General features: G+C 44.1%; 1 protein-coding gene across 2 annotated transcripts in view; it reads right to left on the bottom strand.

The window, feature by feature from the left end:
* Nucleotides 1–21,610, bottom strand: part of TAF6 (TATA-box binding protein associated factor 6) — a 1,437,250-nt gene that overhangs the window by 550,379 nt on the left and 865,261 nt on the right. For both annotated transcript variants that reach the window (XM_044077259.1, XM_044077258.1), the window contains one exon: nt 7,694–7,768. In XM_044077259.1, the coding sequence (XP_043933194.1) occupies nt 7,694–7,768 (75 nt within the window). The remainder of the gene's footprint in view (nt 1–7,693; nt 7,769–21,610) is intronic.

Below are 21,610 nucleotides of genomic sequence, written 5' to 3'. Positions count from 1 at the left end.
TTCCAGAGTGAAGGGAGCCTCTGGGTTATGAATCTGTCCCTCCAGCATGTCCTATTTATTTCAGTGCTGAGGTTCAAGTCCCTCAAGTGCGTAGCTCGATGGGATTTGGATTTTCTGAGGTGCAGCATGTCCATTAATTCTGGGTTGGACATGGCTTTATACGTCAGGCACAAATCGCCTCTGAGCAGGCGGTATGCCACTGAGTAGAGCTGGAGTTTCTTTAACCGGGCAGCATATGGCATCTGTTTGAGCCCTTTGATCCTCTTGGTGAGGTACTTTTGGGGTCTTTCCAGTTGCTGCAGGTGTCTGGTAAGGTACATCCCCCAAAAGGGGCATTGTATTCAATTATGGGCCTGATGAGGGATGAGTAAAGAGGCACAATGACCTCCCCTAATCTAGATGTGAATCCCTTCATGATTAGGTGGGCTATATAAAATGTTTTTCTAACCACTTTGGCCACGTGGTTTTCAAATGAGATTGCTATCAACTTGGGTCCCCAGGTCCCTAATTACTTCTTCCGTACTTAATGGATTACCACCTATGTGGTAATTTGTGGGCAATTTGTTTTTGCCAAAGGGGATGACTATACACTTCTTGGCGTTTAGCTTGAGGCCATGGCTCTGGCACCAGTTTCTATGAGGCCCTTTTGTAGGATGCTTGTGTCGGCTGGAGAGTCGATTATGGTGCCTAGTTTTCAGTCATCTGCGAACTTGGTCAGCCACAGTCCTTCCATGTTGGCCTGTACCTCCGAAAAATATATACCGAACAAGAGAGGTCCCAGGACTGAGCCTTGTGGGATGCCACTTGTAACTGGTTTGGAGTCTGACATGGCTCCAGCAATTCTAACCATGTGGGTTCTGTCCTTGAGCCAGTTTGCAACCCATCTAGTGACATAGGGGTTTATATTTAAGCTGGTGAACTTATCTATAATGCCCGAGTGGGGTATTGTATCGAAGGCTTTTGCAAGGTCCAGGTAAGGCTGTGTGGACCACCTTCCCCTCGTCAATGGCCTTGGTGACTGTTTCAAAGAAATCAACCAGGTTTAAGAGGCAGGATCTGCCCTTAACAAAGCCGAACTTGGTAGGATCCAGTGTCTGTAGGTCCCCTATATCTTTGTTTATGAGGTCCATGATGATCCTTTCCATAGCTTTGCAGACCAAGCTAGTCAAGCTTATGGGGAGATAGTTTCCAGGATCCGTTGAGGCACCACCTTTGTGGAGAGGAACCACTGTTGCTGTATGCCACTCTTTGGGTACATATCCTGTAGTAAGGCTGAGATTGAACAGTAGTTTTATGTTTGGGTTTAGCTCTTCTTGGAGTTCATGTAGGATGCAGCCCAGGACACCGTCTGGTCCCACTGATGCTGTGTTTTTTGTTTTGGAGAGGGCGGCTCTTACCTGAGCATCTGAGATGTCAGGGGGGCAGCACTCTGCTGGGATAGATATTTGCCCTTTTGGTGGGGGGGGGGGGTTGCGCTGAACCTGTCAGCTAGGATGTTGGCAATGTCTGTGGGTTCGGTGTATTTTTTGTCATTTTGGACTAATTCTGAGCATATCTGGGAATTCCCACCCAGGTTCCTAACATAACTAAAGAAAGCCTTGTGATTATCCTTAGTGTCTAGTGCAATTTTTCTCTCGAAGCTGGCCTTAGACGATTTTATGAGTGCCCGTAGTTTTTTGCTAATACTGATCAGAGATGCCTTCCCTTTTTGGGATTTTGCTCTATCATGCAGTAGCTTCCTCCTTCTATTGTATAGTTTGTTTATGGCTGGGGTCCACCAGACAGGACGCCTGCCTTTGGAGGATTGGGTCTTGGTTTTATTTGGGATTGCATGATCCATGCATTCCTGAAGGTGTTCATAGAATGGGTTTATAAAGGATTCTGCGGTCTGGGCTGTATTTTCCACAGGCCCGGGGGCTTTGAAGGATTCCACCTCGGTTTTGAGGAGTGTGAAATTTGCTTTAGAGAAGTTTTTCACTGTGGTTTTCTGGGCAGGGGGTGGGGTCGGGATGTGAATACCCAGTGAGATTAGTTTATGGCCTGATCTTACCCTTGAGTGATACACTTCTGGTCTGGAGCATAGAGCCCCCATGTTGGTGATGATCACGTCCAGTATGTTTTCCCCTCTTGTGGGAGTGGTAACAAGTTGTTCCATAGTATTTGAGTTTATAAATTCTAGGAACCTTTGGGCTAGGGTGCTGGAGCTAGAGTAATGCTCCCAGTCTATGTTTGGGTAGTTGAAGTCGCCCAATATAATGGTGTTTGGAGAGACCTTCATATTTTCCAGTGTTCTCAGGAAGGCCGAGTGGGGTTCCTGGGTATGGGAGGGTGGTCTGTAGCAGGCTATAAACTGGAAGGCAGTTTTACCCACTGTTAGTTGCACATGGACAGTCTCTGATGCTTCGTGCTGTGCCACCAACCTGGAGGTGTGGGTATCTTTGACGAATATTGATACTCCCCCTCCTTTTGTGGTTCGGTCCAAGTTTTGGGGCCGAAAAGCATGGTATGAGGTATAACCTGGTAGTGCTGGGGTGCTCTCGGGAGCCTTGAACCAGGTTTCTGTTACTGCACAGATATCAATGTTCTCCATGCTAAGGAGAGTTTTGAGTGTGTGCATCTTGAGGTTTAACTTCTGGCGTTGAGTAGCATTACTCTTAGTTTCTTATCCCTTGTGATACCTATGGAGGTGGGTTTGTCTTTTGAGCCTTGCCTAAAAAAGGCACTATGGGGGTGGCAAGAGCCTTTGCCAATATCCCAAAGCCCAGGGGTGACAGGTGCAAGCCGTCCCTAGCAAAGCATCGTGGCTTGTCGAGCATGTCATCCCAGGCTGACAGGCATTGGATCCCCTTTGAATGACACCAATACTTAAGCCGATTGTTGAAATTGATCATCTTGTCTTCATATTGTGGCATCATTCTTGGTGAGGGTAAGATGCTACTCAAGGTCAGGGTCATACCGGCCTGGGCTACATGCTCAGAGAGCTCCTCTATGTCTCTTTTCATGTAGTCCAGGGAGGTACGTCTCAGGTCATTCACACCAGCATGGACAATGACTGAGTCATATTTGTACTTGCCTTAGAGTGACCTGAGTGCTTGTGTTATGTGGCGGATCCTAGCGCCCGGCAGGCAGCTCACCATGACCTTCTCCTTGTTCAGCCTGGTGAGCGGGATGTCAGTGTGCCTGATGATAGAGTCACCTATTACAAGTGTATCAGGTGTGTTGTTTAGCCTTAAGGGCTGTGACTGTTCGGTACACTGGCTTTGTGAGCTATGTGTTGCACGTGTTTTGTTTTGGGGTAGTGGTTGCTTGGGTGTCTGCTTTGGAGGTTTCTGCTGCTTAGGCAGATTTTTATTTAGACCCTCCGAGTATGTTTTTGTGTGTTTATGTGCTTGGTTTGCTGTCGTGGTAGGTCTATGTGAGACTGGAATTGTAATGAGTGTGGTTTTCTTCTCCTCCTGACTGGTTATGCCAGTACTGAGTTGAGAGAGCTTAGCCTCCAGTTTGGCTATATGGTTGCATCTCTCACGTGTTGGAATTTGTTGGGAGGAGGAGAGGGTTGTCTGTGTACATGAGGCAGTTGTAACATTGCCTCAAGATTCCCAGATTCACCAGCTGAACCGTAGAGGAGATTGACAACTGACCTTTGGACATGCTAGAATAGTATTGGGAATTCCTTTACAGTTGAAAAAAAGGGCCAATGGAGAACAAGGTCCTCAAGGGGAGTTTGTGAGGGTGTAGTGCTTTTAATTTTTTAGTGCCGACTTATATAATTGCTTTAGTGAGCAAGTGCCAGGCTTTAGAGTAGGAATAGGGTGTTTATTATGAGAACTAGATCAGTTCTAAGGGAAAAAGTGAAGAGCAGACTTTGTGGAGCCGAGAATGGTTTAAACACAATTAAGTGGAGCTACCCGATGCTGCGTTATGCGCAAAGCCGCGCCAAAGCGGGTTTTATACAGGGGGACTTGAAAGAACTAGAAATTGGCCCAAAACGGCCAATAGACTACCAGATTCTTGTGCTGGGAACACTCCTCCAGGGATAGATAGGCTACTCTAAGCGCCCCACTGCCACTGGTGAACAAAGAAGCCTCTCTTTATCCAAGAAAGGAAATGGGCAACACAGGAACTTTCCAAAAGTCCAGAATACAGCAAAGCCTGTATTTGGACTACTCTAGGTCAGAAAAGACGGGAAACAAGGATCATTTTTTTGTTTTTTTTCTTTTTTGAAACAAACAGCAGGAAAATGCAATAAATATGCAACACAGGCTAGCACACTTGAGTGCGTAGCCTCAACAGGTAAATGCAACAAACAGGACAAACTTTAAAAGTGCAGGTGCAAAAACAACTTTAAACAGTTTAAAACCGTTCAAGATAGGAGGAACTACTCGCGGTCAGAAGGATGGACCGAGGAACTCTCCTGAGCAAGTTCCTTCTTAGTGGCTGCTCCTACCACCATAGCGTCTATGGGGGAGCCCTTGTTCCATGCTGGTCTGTCTATGGGGGGAATTAAAATCTTACCAGTCCCTTTTGGGATAGGTTCCATGGTGTCCGGTTCCTTCCACGCTCGTGAGGTGACCAGATCCACCAAAGGATCAGTGGGAGGGGACACCCAGGAAGTAGATGGGCCCATGCCGAAAGCCTCCAGGAACACGGACTCCTCAGAAGAAGGTTTGGCGGCAGACCAACCTTCCAGTTGGCGCAGAATTTCCATGATGTCTCCAAAGGAGACATCCTCGGGAGGTGATCTAGGGGAACCTTCTCCATAATCCAAGTCTGTGCCCTCGGTGAGGGACTCGGGGGAGTCCAAGTGTCTCCTCTTGCATGTATGCTTGCGAGGTACCTCTCTGGTGGGACCTCGCAAGCCACTTGTTCCTCAGGGGGGAAACCATCTGGGGCTCCTCGAGCATGGGCTGTCCCTCTGGTAAAACGATGGGGACCGTAGACAAAGCAGTCAGGAGTCTCGATCCAGTGGAGAGAACCCTTTCTACCATGTCGAATGCCAAAGGAGAGCAAACTTCCTGAGAAACCAATAAGGAGGCCAGTCTCCCCGGGTCTGACGAGAGAATCTGAGGGAGGGAGCTTAGGACGACAAAGTCGGAGTCGAAGAAAAAGGTTCCATTCCCTCGGATCTGACACCCAAGCTTTGGCTCCAAGAGCGGCTCGGATCTGAGCTGGTTAATCCGACACGCTCCATGCAGCTGTCGGCGTAGAGGAAGCAGGTACCGTTGGTGCCAACCCCCTGACCAAAGCCAACCTCAGTACTCCAAACCTGATGGTTGGATTGGAAAAGGAGATACAGGCTGGAGAAAAGGAAGCGAGCTCCCCCCTCCTGAGGGAGGGGGGCTGGCAAGACCCCCATCTGGATCTGAGTATGGATAAACCACCTCAACATTTTATCCAGCTCAATGTCAGACGAGGCCACGGATTCTGACCTGGCAGGTTGGGGCACCGAGGCTGAGCGTGTCTCCTCCGGCTCCGGGGAGAACCTGTGAGATTGGAGCTGAGGGGAGTCATGGATCTGTAGTGTTTTTACAGGTGAAGGGAGGTCCGGAGACCTCTTTCACTTTTCCCTCGCCTTCAACTTGCTCTCCTTCTCTCTACCCCTTTTCCGCTCTGCTTCCACAGGCTTTTGTACAGGTGGTTGAGTCCCAGCTTGGGAGGGAGGTGAAGCCACAGGAAGGGAGGAAGAAGAGGCGGCCACAGCAGCCGCTGTGACCGGAGACGAGGAAACAGACTCTGAAGGGGGAAGAAGGCCTTTGAGGGCGAACCTGGCTTTCCTATCTTTAATGACGCAGGGGTTGAAGCCTGCACATATACTGCAGTCCACACTCAGATGGGCCATGCCCAAGCACATAACACACAGAGTGTGGCCATCCGCAGGGGATAATTTATGGCCACACTCAGTGCATCTCTTGAAAATAGGCTCGTCAGCCATTCTGTCAGAAGAGAGAAAATATTTAAAGACTCACTCAGCACACTCGCACAACAAACACGGAGAGGGGGAGGGAAAGCAAAAAATCCATTAACTATAGAAACTAAGCTAACTATCTTAAAACACTACAACTTGATGCACCAAGCGAGGGGAGGAGAAAGGGGAACCTATTCTACCACTACTTAACAATCTTTAAAGAAAATAAATAGTTTAAAGGTTTTTTTTACCCACTTGAAAAGTTGGAGCTCAAGAGATCACGATGCAAAGCTATTCGTGGCAAACGAGATCTGGGGATGGAAGGCAGTGGAGGTGTATTATGGGTAAGGGGAGGAGTTTGGAGCTCGGAGCAGATGCTAGTAAAAGTTGCCAGCTCAGACCCATTACGGATCTGTAACCCACAGGTTGAAGACCAAATGAAGTAAACTACTTCAGATCCCTAACTATTATGAATTCAAAAACCTCTTAAACACTACCTAGCCAGTCACTAGCTCTGCTCCTGCCACTCTCCGTGCTACTTTTTCCAAGCTGCCATACTACATTCAATTCCACCCAATGTTTCCCCCCTTATACTGTATTGCAAAATACAAGGACAGCGCAGTGGTGCAGCGGAAGAGTTGTCGCCTCACAGCAAGAGGTTCTCTGGTTCGATTCTCAGCTAGGGCGCCTTCTGTGTGGAATCTGCAGGTCCTTCTGCGTTTGTGTGGGTTTCCTCCGGGTGCTCCGGTTTCCTCCCACATTACAAAGACATGCATCTGGAGTGTTTCTCCCCGGGCCTCCGCTGAAAGCTGGCTTCGTTCCAAGTCGGACTTTCCCAGTTAACAAATGCTAAATAAATAAATAATAAATAAATAAGTTACTACATCATTCTGTTGCTCTGCTGGACATGGGTGCATTTAAACCGCTGTTCACAGCTGGACATCCAACTACTAAATTGTGTATACTGTAAAAAAATACCGTGCATTTCAGAATTAATACCTCACTGTATATATATTTTCATATATTTTGTCTCATTGTGAATTGAACTTGTATTTTCTGCATTCTGGAAACCCTCTGGTATTTTCATGCTTAATATTGTCACTCTACTGAAATTTGTATTTTTCTGTATTCTGGAGTTTCTCTTATTGTTTATTATGATATTTAGTAATGTATCTGTATTGAGCTTATTTCTAGTACTGTAGCTTCTGTAATGTGTCTTATATGTCATTATCCCTAGTATTGTTACTTGTTGCAGCTTTTCTCCCCAGATCTAAGCTGAAAATGGGCTCCTAGCCCAGTCGGACATCTCCCAGTTCTTCTTCTTCTTTCGGCTTTTCCCAGCTAGGGGTAGCCACAGCGGATCACCGTCCGCTCATGATTGGCAGTGGAGTTTTATGGTGTCGAGTTGCCAGCCCGGCACCCAACCTTCCACAGAAGGCACACACACGCGCACACTCATGCCTAGGGCCAATTTAGTGTGTCCAATCCACCTACAGTATGTCTTTGGGATGTGGGAGGAAACCGGAGGAAACCCACGCGACCACAGGGAGGACATGCAGACTCCGCACAGAAGGCACCCCAAACGAGAACCTCTTGCTGTGAGGTGGCAACGCTAACCACTGCACCACCGTGGCCGCCCAGTCAGACATCTCCCGGTTAACAAATGCAATAAATAAATATCCATGTTTGAATAACTTTCAGATAACTGTAGTTAACTCCAGTTTTCTCCAGACTAGAACATAAATCTCATATTCTGAGGCAGAAATTAAAAAACAAATGTGTACTCACATCATGTCCTAGTTCAGCCAGGCCAGCAATACATCCATATCTGGTTGTCCATGGAGTTTTGTCATCTAACCAGCTCTGTTATAGAAAAAGAAAAAAAAATTGCAATAAACCTGCATTCAGAAGCTACAGTATGGTTTTGTTAACCTATTGTGAGTAATTATATTAACAACAATAATCGACTTGCCTTGCCTCCCCACTACTATGTGACTTGTCCATAACACTCTTTGGCTTACTGACGTACAATGTGTCAAACTATGCTACTGCTGACCACAGTTAGCCAACTGGATGCATTTCTGACAGTCAGACAATGATTGCTTGGATAAGAATGAAAGACAAAAAACTCTCATGTTAGGAATAACATTTTGTCGACCAAAGGTCGATGCAGTCAGAATTCCAATTTTCCTGACATGCAGTGAACTTGGACTTATAATAATAAAGTACAAGTGGGTGGGAGACAGTGACCCCTGCATGGAGTTATAGGACTTGTCCCTCCCTCTAAATTATTTTTACATACACTCAACTGTAGATGATGTCGGTGTCAGCATATTAATAGTAAACAAATATTTGGTCTATGAACTGTCACATTCATGGCCAAGCCCAAGAATCCTCAAATGCAAAAGGCCATCTGTCGTGTCCCAACAGAAAGAGTGTTGGAACTACAGCTGATCCATGATAAATGTTAGGGGATACTGCAACAGTGAGCAACAGATGGTAACAGCTCTAAGATGTGTTGGCTTATGGGCACCAAGTACATAAGCAAACTAGACGTTTAGCTAGTGGACGTATAATTTTACCAATTTTTTTATGCCTTTACTGAATTAAGTTTACTCATGTCTTGTACTACCACAAACGTTTACATTCCCACTGTAAGCACATCATACTTCTGTATGCTTTGCTAGAAAAAAAAGTTGGCATCCACTTTTATTCCAGTCCCAATCTAGTTTACCTTCTTGCTTTGTTGGTACTTTGTGATTTTAATTCATTTTTACCCACACTACATACCCCTATGTCCCAACAGCGGTTTTGTTATAAACAGGATTTTGTTCACTTGCAGACTCCTTCTCACAATGCACACCATACCCTCTACACACACCTATACAACCATTGCAACCCTCGCATGGGTCCAGCCTCTCAGCCACTGGATCTGATAAAGCATAGTCTCTCCAGCTCAACAAATCTACATCTTTTTCCTTTCCAAATTCATGTAGCAGAATCAGTTCCCATGATGCTTACCAGTCACTGCTCATCTCCCATATCATCCCATACCGCAAGCTGACTCCGATACTTCCCTCTACTCTATAACAACCTTACTGACAATAGCATCACATTTCTGATTACAGGGGGTGTGTGCGTTTATGTACATACACACAAACATACACATCATAAACACACACAAACACTTAAGGGTGATGGTAATGCATCAGTAATGCACAGAATATCAAGACAAAAATGAATAATGCATATTTTCAGTTTTATTAGTGTTTCCACATGCTTGGAATCACTACCAAGAGGTGTTTCTGCCATTTTTTGGATTAAATCTTTCATTCACTCTCCCTACCTGTCTGGGTTTGGAATTATTTTCTCCTGTCCATTTCTGTTCCACAAATGTAACATCCTTATCTCTTAGACATGAATTTAAAGCTTAAAATGATTATCTCTGCAGCTTACTTAATTCTAGGATAATCTTTAGTCTTTTACATTAAGTTCTAGGTCTAAACAAAGGTAGCACTGAGTGTGGTAATCCTTTGCTGTTATTTTGCTATCACAAGCAACCCTGCCCAGGGATTTAATGGATAATTCTGGCTTTCAATGAATTCCCAAATACATCTTCAGATTTTGATCAAAGAAAAAAAACTAGGCTTCCAACATGGCTGCACATTGAGGAACAGCTTAATTCTAGCCCTCACAATGTGAAATCAGAAACTTAGCAGAGAAAGTCAGTGGACCCAGATTTCTGGGAAAACTTCAGTAACTGGCTAGTAAGCATACTGCCTAGATGCTAGGAAAAAAGAAATACAGAGCACCTGAAGGAAAATCAGGTACAAAATCTGACAAAAAGCACTGTAGCTGTTCAGCAAAAAGAAGTGCAAGCTCCGGATGTGACTTCCAGTAACCTAGAAGAAAGTATCAGGCAACTGCACACAGACCTGACTAAAGTAAATGAACACTAATGGAGTACATCAACTTAAACACTAAAAGGCTGGAAAAAATGGAAGATGCTTTAAACAGATAACTCAGATAAAGTGATAAAACTGCAAAATTCAAAGGTCAAAATGAAGAAAAGGTTGGCTGAATAATAAGAGAGGTTTCAAAAAATAATAAAATTAGAGGGCAGAATGCATAGGGAAAAAGTACAGTTTTGTACCTACCATAAATGTAGATGTTCGAGTGGTTATACTGCTGCAGTCATCTCACTTGGGTTATCCTGTTGTCAGGCGGTCCCGTAGTCGGCCAAATCCCAAAGTCTTGGTCCGGCGTCAGTTGTCGTCGCCTCCTCCATGACGTCAGTGCGACAGGGGTATAAAAGAGACAGCCGACGCCATTTTCTTCAGTTTTTCTTGCCCCAGATGTCAGGTGCCCCCAACTAGGAAGGCAATACAATAGCTATGCAACAATACCTTAGTAGATAATCAATAGTACTAGCTGTTAGCAAATACACCATATAGACATGCATCCAATTGATTGATGTACATGGAGTTGTAACTAACACCCTGGTATGCAGAGGGGATGGTGGGAGGGTAACCTGGACTGCAGCAGTATAACCACTCGAACATCTACATTTATGGTAGGTACAAAACTGCACTATGTTCATCGTGCTACACTGCTGCAGTCATCACACTTGGGTAGAATCCCAAAGCTATGGAAGGGTGGCTGGTACTAAACTGGGTTAGGTGAAGCTAGAATGCCCTACAGAACTGCAGTGGCAAAACCAGCTCTGGTTTTTGAGTATAATGGAAGGTGGTAGTGCTTGGTAAAGGTGTGCACTGAACTCCAAGTAGCTGCCTCCAGAAAGTCCTTGGTTGGAACCCCCCTGAAAAAGGCTGCTGAGGTTGCTGTAGCCCTGGTAGAATGGGACCGAATATTAACAGGCACTGCTTTCCCATGGTGCGAGTAGCAAAAGCGGATACAATGTGCTATCCATTTGGAGATGGTCTGTTTGGAAATAGCCTTTCCTTGTGAACCTGCAGCATAGGATACAAAGAGTTGGTCAGTTTTTCTGAAGGTCTTTGTCTTATCCAAATAGTAGCGTAGCTGTCTGTGAATGTCCAAAGAGTGAAGGAGTCTTTCTCCTTTATTCTGGGGGTTTGGATAAAAGGTGGGTAAATGAATGGTCTGATTCAAAGCCACCCTGGATACTACCTTTGGCATAAAGGTAGGGTTAGTTCGTAAAGATACTCTGTCCTGATGGAAAATTATGAAAGGTTCCACTGCCATAAGTGCCTGTAGTTCTGAGACCCTGCATGCTGAGGTGATAGCCAGCAACAGAGCTGTTTTCCATGACAAGTATTGTAGTTCTGCTGAGAAGGCTGGTTCGAAAGGAAGCAGTGTTAGCAGTTTTTTGATGGCCAGTTTCTGCTGAAATGAGGAGGTTGTACCTGTAAAAAATCTTTAACTGTCTGCCTAGATTTTGCCTTTTCTTCTATTTTCTTTAAAACTTCCTCTGCTCTGACACCAAATAACACATCTTTCTGCAATGGAGCATCCAATAACTTTGCTTTGACATGTTCTGGTAAGGCTTGCTCTTTTAGCCAAGCATGTCTACGTATTACAGATCCTGTGACAGCTGCTCTACATGAGGCTTCCAATGAATCAAAACCACACTGTAAGGTATGTTTGCCCACCTGTTCTGCTGCATGCAGCAAATCCTGCATCTCTTTGAAATCAGGTTGATCTGTCTGAGGGATCATTTTCTGCTTTAACTGTGTAATCAAGTACTGTTGGTATTTTAGCATGTGGAATTGGCAGTTTAAGGCCCTCATGGCCAAAGTGGTAGACGTATACACTTTCTTCCCCCATCTTTCTAATGCTCTGGAATCTCTTTCAGAAGGTAGTGGATTCTTAGCAGTAGAGGCCTTAACCCCTTTGGGACCTTGGGAAATGGTTTTGGGGTCTGCAACAGGGCTTTTATATAGAAACTTATGAGAATCAGGAACTCGGTATTATCTGTCTGGTTTAGCTGGTGCAGGAGGTAAGGAAACTGGGTTTAGACTAGATTCGGTGTAAACATCATCCAAAATGTCTAAAACTGGAGGAATTGCACGGCGTCTATGCTGTGGGAAGAAACTCACGGAGTCTTTTCTTAGAGTCAGAGTAATCTTGGCCTTCCCAGTGGAAGTGTTCCCTCATGGTGTGTAAAGTTTCCCCAAAAGAGTAGTCTTCAGGGGGGAGACAGAAGGAATGGACTCTTCAGCATCTGAGTCTTCATAAGGAGGGAAGGAGTAATCCTGGTCCTCAGAGTTGGCTGAGGAAATGGATGCTTGGTCAGAGGAAGGATAATCTTCCTCCAGTCTAGACCTTTTGTCAGGAGGGGGTTGTGAACCCCTGATAAGGGTAATTAAATCCTCAGCCATCTTAAGCATCTATTTTTTAGGCATAGGGGCCTGTGGGGGGGACTGTGGATCCGGTTTCCTAACTTTTAAGGGGGCTTTAAGTTTAGCATAAGACTTAATAGAGATAGTTGTCGGTTTGAAGACACCTTCAGAAACCGAAGGCCTGTCCAAAATCTCCGGATCACCGTCAGGGTTGGCTTCCGAGGGGTGAGCTGGAACCAGCTCCTGAGGCCCAGCTGATTCGGTTTGGGAGGCCGTCTGAATTTCTAAATCTGCGGTAGTCAGGGGCTGCGTAGGCGCCTCGCTGAAAACTGGAGAACCGACAGCAGGCCTTGCTGAGGCCTCAGTATCTGGTCTTGGCCTTGGTTGCCTGTCCTTATCCTTGCGTTTATTAATCATTGCTGATGTTGGTTGCTCCGACGACATGCTATAATTAAATTTTCTGCCAAAATAATGTTGGGCGAAATCTGCCCGACGCTTGATTGTACGTTTGTTGAACCTAGCACAAAACCGACAACCAGAGACGTCGTGGTCTGGGCCTAGGCAAGGAATACAATAAGAATGAAAATCCTTATGAGGTATTTGCTTCCCACAAGAAATGCAATTATTAACTTTGTCTGACATCGGTCTGAGGCAAGAAAAGTTTCCCCAACGGGGTACTTAGCTTTAGAGAAGACTTTGGGCTGAAATTAGATTAGAAAATCTCAGGAGCTAGCCAACCGGCACTTGTGAACTGCTTCTGCTTCAGGCACCGCGCGGCAAGAAAGACTGGAGAAAATGGCGTCGGCGGCCTCTTTTATCCCCCAGTCGCACTGACATCAGGGAAGAAACGACGATAACTGACACCGGACCAAGACTTTAGGATTCGGCCGACTGCGGGACCGCCTAACGGCAGGATAACCAAAGTGTGATGACTGCAACAGTATAACACAATGAACATCCAGAGATTTTCTGCTGTACCTGAGAAGCTGGAAGGAACACACTGTATTAATTTCATGAAAGCACAAATGAGCAACTGGACTGGTATTCTTCACAGGGATTGTTAATTGAAAGGGCACATTGTGTGTATGCTCCAAACCTGGGTTGGGTAGCTGCCTCCAGAATGTCTTTGGTTGGGACCCCTCTGAGAAAGGCTGCTGAGGTTGCAGTAGCCCTGGTGGAATGGGATCTGATATTGACAGGCACTGCCTTCCCATGGTGCGAGTAGCAAAAGCGAATGCAATGTGCTATCCATTTGGAGATGGTCTGTTTTGAAATAGCCTTTCCTTGTGAACCTGCCGCATATGATACAAAGAGTTGGTCAGTTTTTCTGAAAATCTTTGTCTTATCTAAATAGTAACGTAGCTGTCTGTGAATGTCCAAAGAGTGAAGGAGCCTTTCTCCTTTATTCTGTGGATTAGGATAAAAGGTTGGTAAATGAATGGTCTGATTCAAAGCCACACTGGATACTACCTTGGGCATGAAGGTAGGGTTAGTTCGTAAAGAGAATCTGTCCTGATGGAAAATTATGAAAGGTTCCACTGCCATAAGTGCCTGTAGTTCTGAGACCCTGCGTGCTGAGGTAATAGCCAGTAACAAGGCTGTTTTCCATGACAAGTATTGTAGTTCTGCTGAGAAGGCTGGTTCGAAAGGAAGCAGTGTTAGCTTTTCTAAAACAAAGTTTAGGTCCCAAGTTGGTGTTGGTGGTTTTCTGGGGGGTCTTATATTCTTAGCCCCTCTGAGAAACTGTCTAAGTAAAGGATGTGAGAAAATTGGAGGATCCATATTATATTGAGCTGAAATGGCAGAAGCATGGATCTTAATGGAGGAGAAGGAAAGGCCTTTGTGTAGCATCTCAGTTAGGTATTGCAGTATGTGAGGAATGTTTGGTATCCATGGATTTTGACCTGTAGCCTGGTGCCATGCACAAAATCTTTTCCATTTGTCTGAGTAAGTCTACCTGGTGCTGGGCCTCCTGGCCTCCAAAATGACATTCAGGACGTCCTTTGAGAGAAGTGTTGATTGATAATTTAAGGAATTCTCCATGCAGCTAAATTTAAAGTTCTGAGTTGACTGTGATGGGTTTGAGAGTTTTTCTGAGTCAACAGTAGTGGGAATTGAGGCAAGATCCATGGAGGGCTGTGAGTCAAGTTCCTTAGTAATGGGTACCAGTGCTGGCGTGGCCAGTCTGGAGCAATGAGGATCATTTGTGGCCTCTCTGATCTCACCTTCAATAATACCTTGGTCAATAGAGGTAGTGGAGGGAAGGCATAGACTGTCAGCGTTGTCCAACTGAATGATAGAGCATCCACTCTCCAGGCTAGGGAGTGATAAGTCCTTGTGCAGAATTTTTGTAATTGGCAATTGTTGGGGGAGGCAAATAGATCTATGTCTGGACATCCCCACCTTTGAGTTATCATTGAAAATACTTGTGGGTGTAGTCTTCATTCGTGAGGATCTGCCATATTTCTGCTTAATTCGTCAGCCAATATGTTTTCCTTTCCTGGCAGGAATTGTGCTTGTAGTTGTACTTGGTAGGTCAATGCTGTGTTCCATAAGGTCATAGCCTGTCTGCATAAAGGGTAGGAGTGCGTTCCTCCCTGTTTGCTTATGTACCACATAACGGTGGTGTTGTCTGTCCTTATTAGAAGTTGTCCTGGATGCAAGAGGTCCTTGAAGGCTGTCAGTGCATTTTGCACAGCTAGCATCTCCTTTTGGTTGATGTGAAGATGCATTTGTTTTGCAGACCATTTGCCCTGTATGCACTGTCCTGCCATGTGTGCTCCCCAGGCGTAGTCTGAAGAATCTGTTGTCATGATTTGGTCTGCTGGAGGTAAGACGAAAGGAAGACCCTTGTTTATTTGACATGCTTGAGCCCACCATAGGAACTCTTTTTGAAGGCAGGGAATGATGGGTATACTTGTTTCGAGGCTGTGCCTGTGTTGAGACCATACACTTTTCAGGTACCATTGTAATTTTCTCATATGCAGCTTTGCATATGGGATTAGTTGATGCATGATGCCATGAACCCCAATGCCTGCAGGATTTTCCTTGCAGTGAGCTGGGTAAAAGCTGATATCTTTTTGAAGTATTGAGTCAATTGTTTTTGTTTGTCTGGCGTGAGGTAAGCCATCTGGGCCGTTGTATTTAAGCTGGCACCCAGGAATATTATCTGTTGCGAGGGTATTAGTTTTGACTTCTTTTTGTTTACTGTGTACCCTAGGCAACTGAGCAGCTGTGTTACAAAAGCCAGATGCTGTAATAGAATGTCCTTGCTGTCCGCTTGGATCAGGCAGTCGTCCAGATATGGATAAATTTGTATTCCTTGTTGTCTGCAATATGCAATTACTGATGCCAGGCATTTCGTAAATACTCTGGGCGCAGTAGATAAGCCAAAGGGCAATGCAGAGAATTGATAATGCGTTGTACCTGCCAAAAATCTGAGGTATCTTCTGCAATCTTGTCTGATAGGGACATGCAGGTATGCCTCTTTGAGGTCCAACGTTACCAGCCAAGACTCCTTGCCCAGCATGGGAAGGAGCTGCTGTAGTGTGAGCATTTTGAATTTGGGTACCTCCAGGTATGTGTTCAGAACTGAAAGATGGGCCTTCAGGCTTTGTCCTTTCTTGGAACTAGAAACAGTCTTGAGTAAAAACCTTGACCTTGCTCCTTTGTAGGCACCTTTTGAATTGCTTTCATATCCATGAGAGCTGAAATTTGCTTTTGAGCCTCTGCCCATTGGTTTGGAGGCAGATTTGACATGCCTCTCATCCGTGGTAAAGTGTGGAAATGAAATCTGTAGCCTCGGGTAATAATGTCCAGAATCCATTTGTCCTTTGTTATGATGCGCCAATTTTGTGGAAATAGAGCCAGTTTTCCTCCCAAAGGTGCTGCCAGAGCAATTTTGCTTGGCAGGCGAAGAGGAAAGTCATTGTGTTTGTTTCCTGAAGGGTTGAGATCTTTCGTCTCCACCTCTTTGAGTTGTTGCATGCCATTGTCTAGGCCTAAAAGAACCTTGTGGCTGGCCTCTGCCCCTTGGGCGCCTGTACCTACCTCTTTGGGGTCTGTCTGATGCAGGAAAGGCCCAGTTTTTTGATGGCCAGTTTCTGCTGAAACGAGGAGGTTGTACCTGTAAAAAATCTTGAACTGTTTGCATAGATTTTGCCTTTTCTTCCATTTTCTTTAAAACTTCCTCTGCTTTGACACCAAATAACACATCTTTCTGCAATGGAGCATCCAATAACTTTGCTTTGAAATGTTCTGGTAAGGCTTGTTCTTTAAGCCAAGCATGCCTATGTATTACAGACCCTGTGACAGCTACTCTACATGAGGCTTCCAATGAATCAAAACCACACTGTAAGGTATGCTTTCCCACCTGTTCTGCTGCATGCAGCAAATCCTGCAACTCTTTAAAATCAAGTTGATCTGTCTGAGGGATCAGTTTCTGCTTTAACTGAGTAATCAAATACTGTTGGTATTTTAGCATGTGGAATTGGCAGTTTAATGCCCTCATATACACTTTCTTTCCCCACCTTTCTAATGCTCTGGAATCCCTTTCAGAGGGAAGTGGGTTCTTGGCAGTAGAGGCCTTAACCCCTTTGGGACCCTGGGAAATGGTCTTGGGGTCTGCAGTGGAGCTTTTGTATAGAAACTTATGTGCATCAGGAACTCGGTAGTATCTGTCTGGTTTAGCTGGTGCTGGAGGGTAAGGAATCTGGGTTTAAACTGGATTCAGAGAAAACATTATCCAAATTGTCTAAAACTGGAGAAATTGCCAGGGGTCTATGCTGTGGAAGAAGAAGAAACTCATGGAGTCTTTTCTTGGAGTCAGAGTAATCTTGGCCTTCCCAGTGGAAGTGTTCCCTCATGGTGTGTAAAGTTTCCCGAAAAGAGTAATCTTCAGGGGGGAGACAGAGGGAATGGACTCTTCAGTATCTGAGTCTTCATAAGGAGGGAAGGAGTAATCCTGGTCGTCAGAGTTGCCTGAGGAAATGGATGCTTGGTCAGATGAAGGATAATCTTCCTCCAGTCTAGGCCTTTTGTCAGGTGGGGGTTGGGATCCCCTGATAAGGGTAATTAAATCCTCAGCCATCTTAAGCATCTGTTTTTTAGGCATAGGGGCTTGTGGGGGGGGGGTGTGGCCCCGGTTTTCTAACTTTCAAGGGGGCTTTGAGTTTAGCATAAGGCTTGGCAGAGATAGTTGTCGGTTGGGAAACACCTTCAGAAACCGAAGGCCTATCCAAAATTTCCGGATCCCCGTCGTGGCTGGCGTCCGAGGAGTGAGGTGGAACCGGTTCCTGAGGCCCAACTGCTTCGGTTTGGGAGGTCATCAGAATTTCTGAATTTGCGGTAGTCAGGGGCTGTGAAGGCGCCTCGCTGAAAACCGGAGAACCGGCATCAGGCCTTGCTGAAGCCTTGGTATCTGGTCTTGGCCTTGGCTGCCGGTCCTTATCTTTGCTTTTTTAATCATTGCTGATGTCGGTTGCTCCAACGGCATGCTATAGTTACATTTTCTGCCAAAATAATGCTGGGCGAATTCTGCCTGACGCTTAATTGTACGTTTGTTGAACCTAGCACAAAACCGACAACCAGAGACGTCGTGGTCTGGGCCTAGGCAAGGAATACAATAAGAATGAAAATCCTTATGAGGTATTTGCTTCCCACGAGAAATGCAATTATTAACTTTGTCTGACATCGGTCTGAGGCAAGAAAAGTTTCCCCAACGGGGTACTTAGCTTTAGAGAAGACTTCAGGCTGAAACTCGATTCAAATATTTCAGGAGCTGGCCGACCAGCACGTGCGAACTGCTTCTGCTTCGGGCACCGCGCGGCAAGAAAGACTGAAGAAAATGGCGTTGGCTGTCTCTTTTATACCCCTGTCACACTGACGTCAGGGAGGAGGCGACGACAACCGACGCCGGACCAAGACTTTGCGATTCGGCCGACTGCGGGACCGCTTGATGACAGGATAACCCAAGTGTGATGACTGCAGCAGTATAGCACGATGAACATCAGTACATACATGCAACACAAAAGCTGAAATTAGACATCTAATAAACCTATGTTATACATAAAAGGTGGGAATAATAATCTCTGAAGAATATGATACGTTCTATAATGTCCATAAAGTTTATGGTCTCTCAGATAAATACAAAAAAAGGAGGAGTAGTGAACTATATTAGAAATGTAGAGTGCAAATAGGTATACAAACAGAAGACACTTGAAAATAAATGAACATGTGAATTTGATACAAAAAAAGTTTTCAAAATGGTTATGCAGTGGAATATCTGGGGCAAAAAACAGAGGAGTACTTATAGTAATTGCAAGAGGAGCTCCAATAGCAATAGAAGAGGATAAAAAAGACAGTAATGGCAAATTTGTCATACTGAGGGGCTGCTTTCAAGGGAGGAGGATTACACTGGTATGTATTTATATTTCACCAAAAACTGGTATAATGGAGTTTAAGAAAATTCTGAGAGAAATAATCAGCTTTCTGTAAGGAATATTACTTGCAGGTGAGAACTGGAATTTGATATACAACAGTGAAGCTGTGTCTATGGGTCCCAGAAGTTCTAAGCTTCTGTGTCACATGCATACACTGTTTGGCTGGTTGAACTTTTATGTAGTTGTTTCTTGTAATATCCATTTGCGAGTATGTCACATCTTACAAAACTTTTCTTTTGTTTGAGAGTTTTCAATAAAAGAAAACAAACAAACCTTAATACTCCCAAAACCTATTAATTTTATACTAATACATAAAACTATATAAATCTTCAAATATTGAAGTTTTGCCCTCCTAATAGGAGCAAATGTCCCAAACTGACAGCCACACTCGGAGTTGAGTTAACCTAAAAGGAAGATTATTCATACTAAGACGTATGGTGCAGCCTGTACTTCTACTAAGCACTAACTGGTTTTGCCTTATCTTTATAGGTCTCCCTGCTGAGAAAACTCCTGTATGCTTTCAGAGGACATTATCTCCTAGCCAGTTTCTCTCTACTTTTTCCCCTAGCTAATCTCTCTCCACCAGACTGTAACCAATTTCTCTTTATTAGATTGTCTTCATGGAGACAGGAGAACCAGACAAGCCAATTTCTCATTATCAGATTGTTTCCATGGAGATATGAAGGCCAGATACAGAACTGCTATTAAGCACACATTTATTTGCTAGAGAAACACCTCATAATATTCAATATTATTTTTCATTTACTTGCTTTCTATTAAAACTTACTAAATCAAAGGTCCTTAAATCCAGTCATTCCCCCATGCAAGAATGAGAAAAAGCACATTAATTTTTCTTTTGTCATGTTCTTTTAACCAGGACTTTTTTCTTGCATTGCAGTGTCTACATTTCTTAAAAGTGAACAAGAAGAAAGCGAGGAGAGAGAAAGAAAAAAAGAAAGAAAGAAAAGCAGCATCTATTTACAACCCCATTATACTTAAAAATAACTGAGAAAACTTTACTTTATAGCATGCAAAGAAAACCATACACCACAAAAACAGTACTATTAGGAAAAAATGGTTTTCTTTACTTACAGTTAAGTTTCTCCCCTCTCTTCCCCTCTCCAAAGCATTTTTCCGAACATTAATGACATGTAGGACATATACTTCAGAGTCCCCCAAAAGTCTAACAAATTCTGAAAAGTCCAATATTTCCAGATTTTCTTGTTCTGTCATATCTAACAAATATAAATATGCATTGTAATCCCACATTCAGTCATTGGTTTAATTACTGTTCATCTCCATCTCCCAAACTCTGCTTCATTTCCAATGTACTCTTAATTCTTCTAGTCAATGCTCATACTCCCCTTCCTTCTCCCCAATATTTTCCATTAAAACAGTGGAAAAGTTTTCACAGGTACAGTCTTTCTCTGTGGTCCTTATTACCAGAAGAACAAGAAGCAGAATCTCCTTCTGTTTTCACAGCTCACTTTTTGTTGGACAAACATTTGTATTGCCTCCTTAGCATGTGCTTCATTAAAAAATGATTTTGTCCTCCAGGGAAGAATACCTTGAAGACAGCTGGGTACAACAGTTTGAATCTCACACCTTCATCTCGACATTCCCTGAACAGTGAAATGAATTTACTCCTCTTTTGCCTGGTGTACAACGAGTAATCATTCTCCACAAACACTCTGTTTTCCACTTTTAGCATTTTGTCCTTCGGCCACAGTCTTGTCAGAATCAACTTCTTCTGCTGGTAGGATTGCATTTTTACTATTAAAAGTCTACGTTGCTTTCTCATAGCCAGGTTTGGAGCAAACACATGATGTGCTATTTCAACCAACTCTTACTGTGGAATACCAGTCCAGTTGCACATTTGTGCTTTCATAAAATTAATGCAGTCTGTTCCTTCCAGCTTTTCTGGTATAGCTGAACATCTCAGGTTTTCCCTACATGCTCTGTCCTCTAATGTTATTATTTTTGAAACATCTTCCTGTGCAGTCTCATATTCAGCCAGACATTTCTTCATTTCAACCTCTGATTTTTGCAATGTTATCACCTCATCTGAATATCTAAGGTTTCTTCCATTTTTCCAGCCTTTTTATTGTTTGTGTTGATACACTCCATCAGTATTTTTTTTTATTTTACCCAGGTCTGTGTGCAGTTGTCTTGCATCTTCCTGTAGGTTACTGGAAGTCATGTCTGGAGGTTGCATTGCTTTTTGCTGAACAGTTGCAGAACTTTCCCTATTCGGTGTCTCTTCCTAACTTTTGTAGCTGATTTTTTTCAGGTGCTCCATATTTCTTTTTTCCTGGTATCCAGGCAGTACATACACTTACTAGCCAGTTATGAAATTTACCCATAAACATAAAAGTCTACTGGCTTGGTCTGTGGAGTTTCTGTTTTCACACTGGGAGAGCTAAAGTTAAGCTGTCACTCAGTGTGCAGCCATTTTGGAAGTCCATGGCCGGCACAAAGCTAACACTGCTTTCTTGCAGGGAAGCTAGCCTCCGTTTGGAAAAACCCTTCCAGAACACAAGACACACAAGGAGCATAAAGCCAAGTACCGTGTCTCATTTGAAATGATTAGGAAAACAGTGAAACGCAGGGGGATAACCACTGCTGTTTAACCAAAAATAGAAATGTGACTACAGCACATAAAGGTGGGTGAGGTAAAGCTACTGGGGTTTTACAGTGACCTAAGCCCTCCCACTAGTGAAGAGGATTTCTAGAAATTGCATCACATTTCACTTTTGTATTATCTCAACAGGGCTCTCAAATGTTGACATAAGCTATGTTTGCATTACAACAAAATTTAATATTATAGGACCACATTACAAGATGGGCTCTTAAATAATGGGATGACCTTTAAACTGTTGCTTATAATACATAACAGTTTCACTGCAGTAAAAAGAATATCTACATAAAGCCAGATATCACTGTTT

This window comes from Protopterus annectens, chromosome 7.part0, assembly GCF_019279795.1.
Source record: "Protopterus annectens isolate FY-2018-M chromosome 7.part0, PAN1.0, whole genome shotgun sequence".
Taxonomy (NCBI): Eukaryota; Metazoa; Chordata; order Ceratodontiformes; family Protopteridae; genus Protopterus; species Protopterus annectens.
Note: the sequence above shows the minus strand (reverse complement) of the source record. Positions and strands in the feature narration are given on the sequence as shown.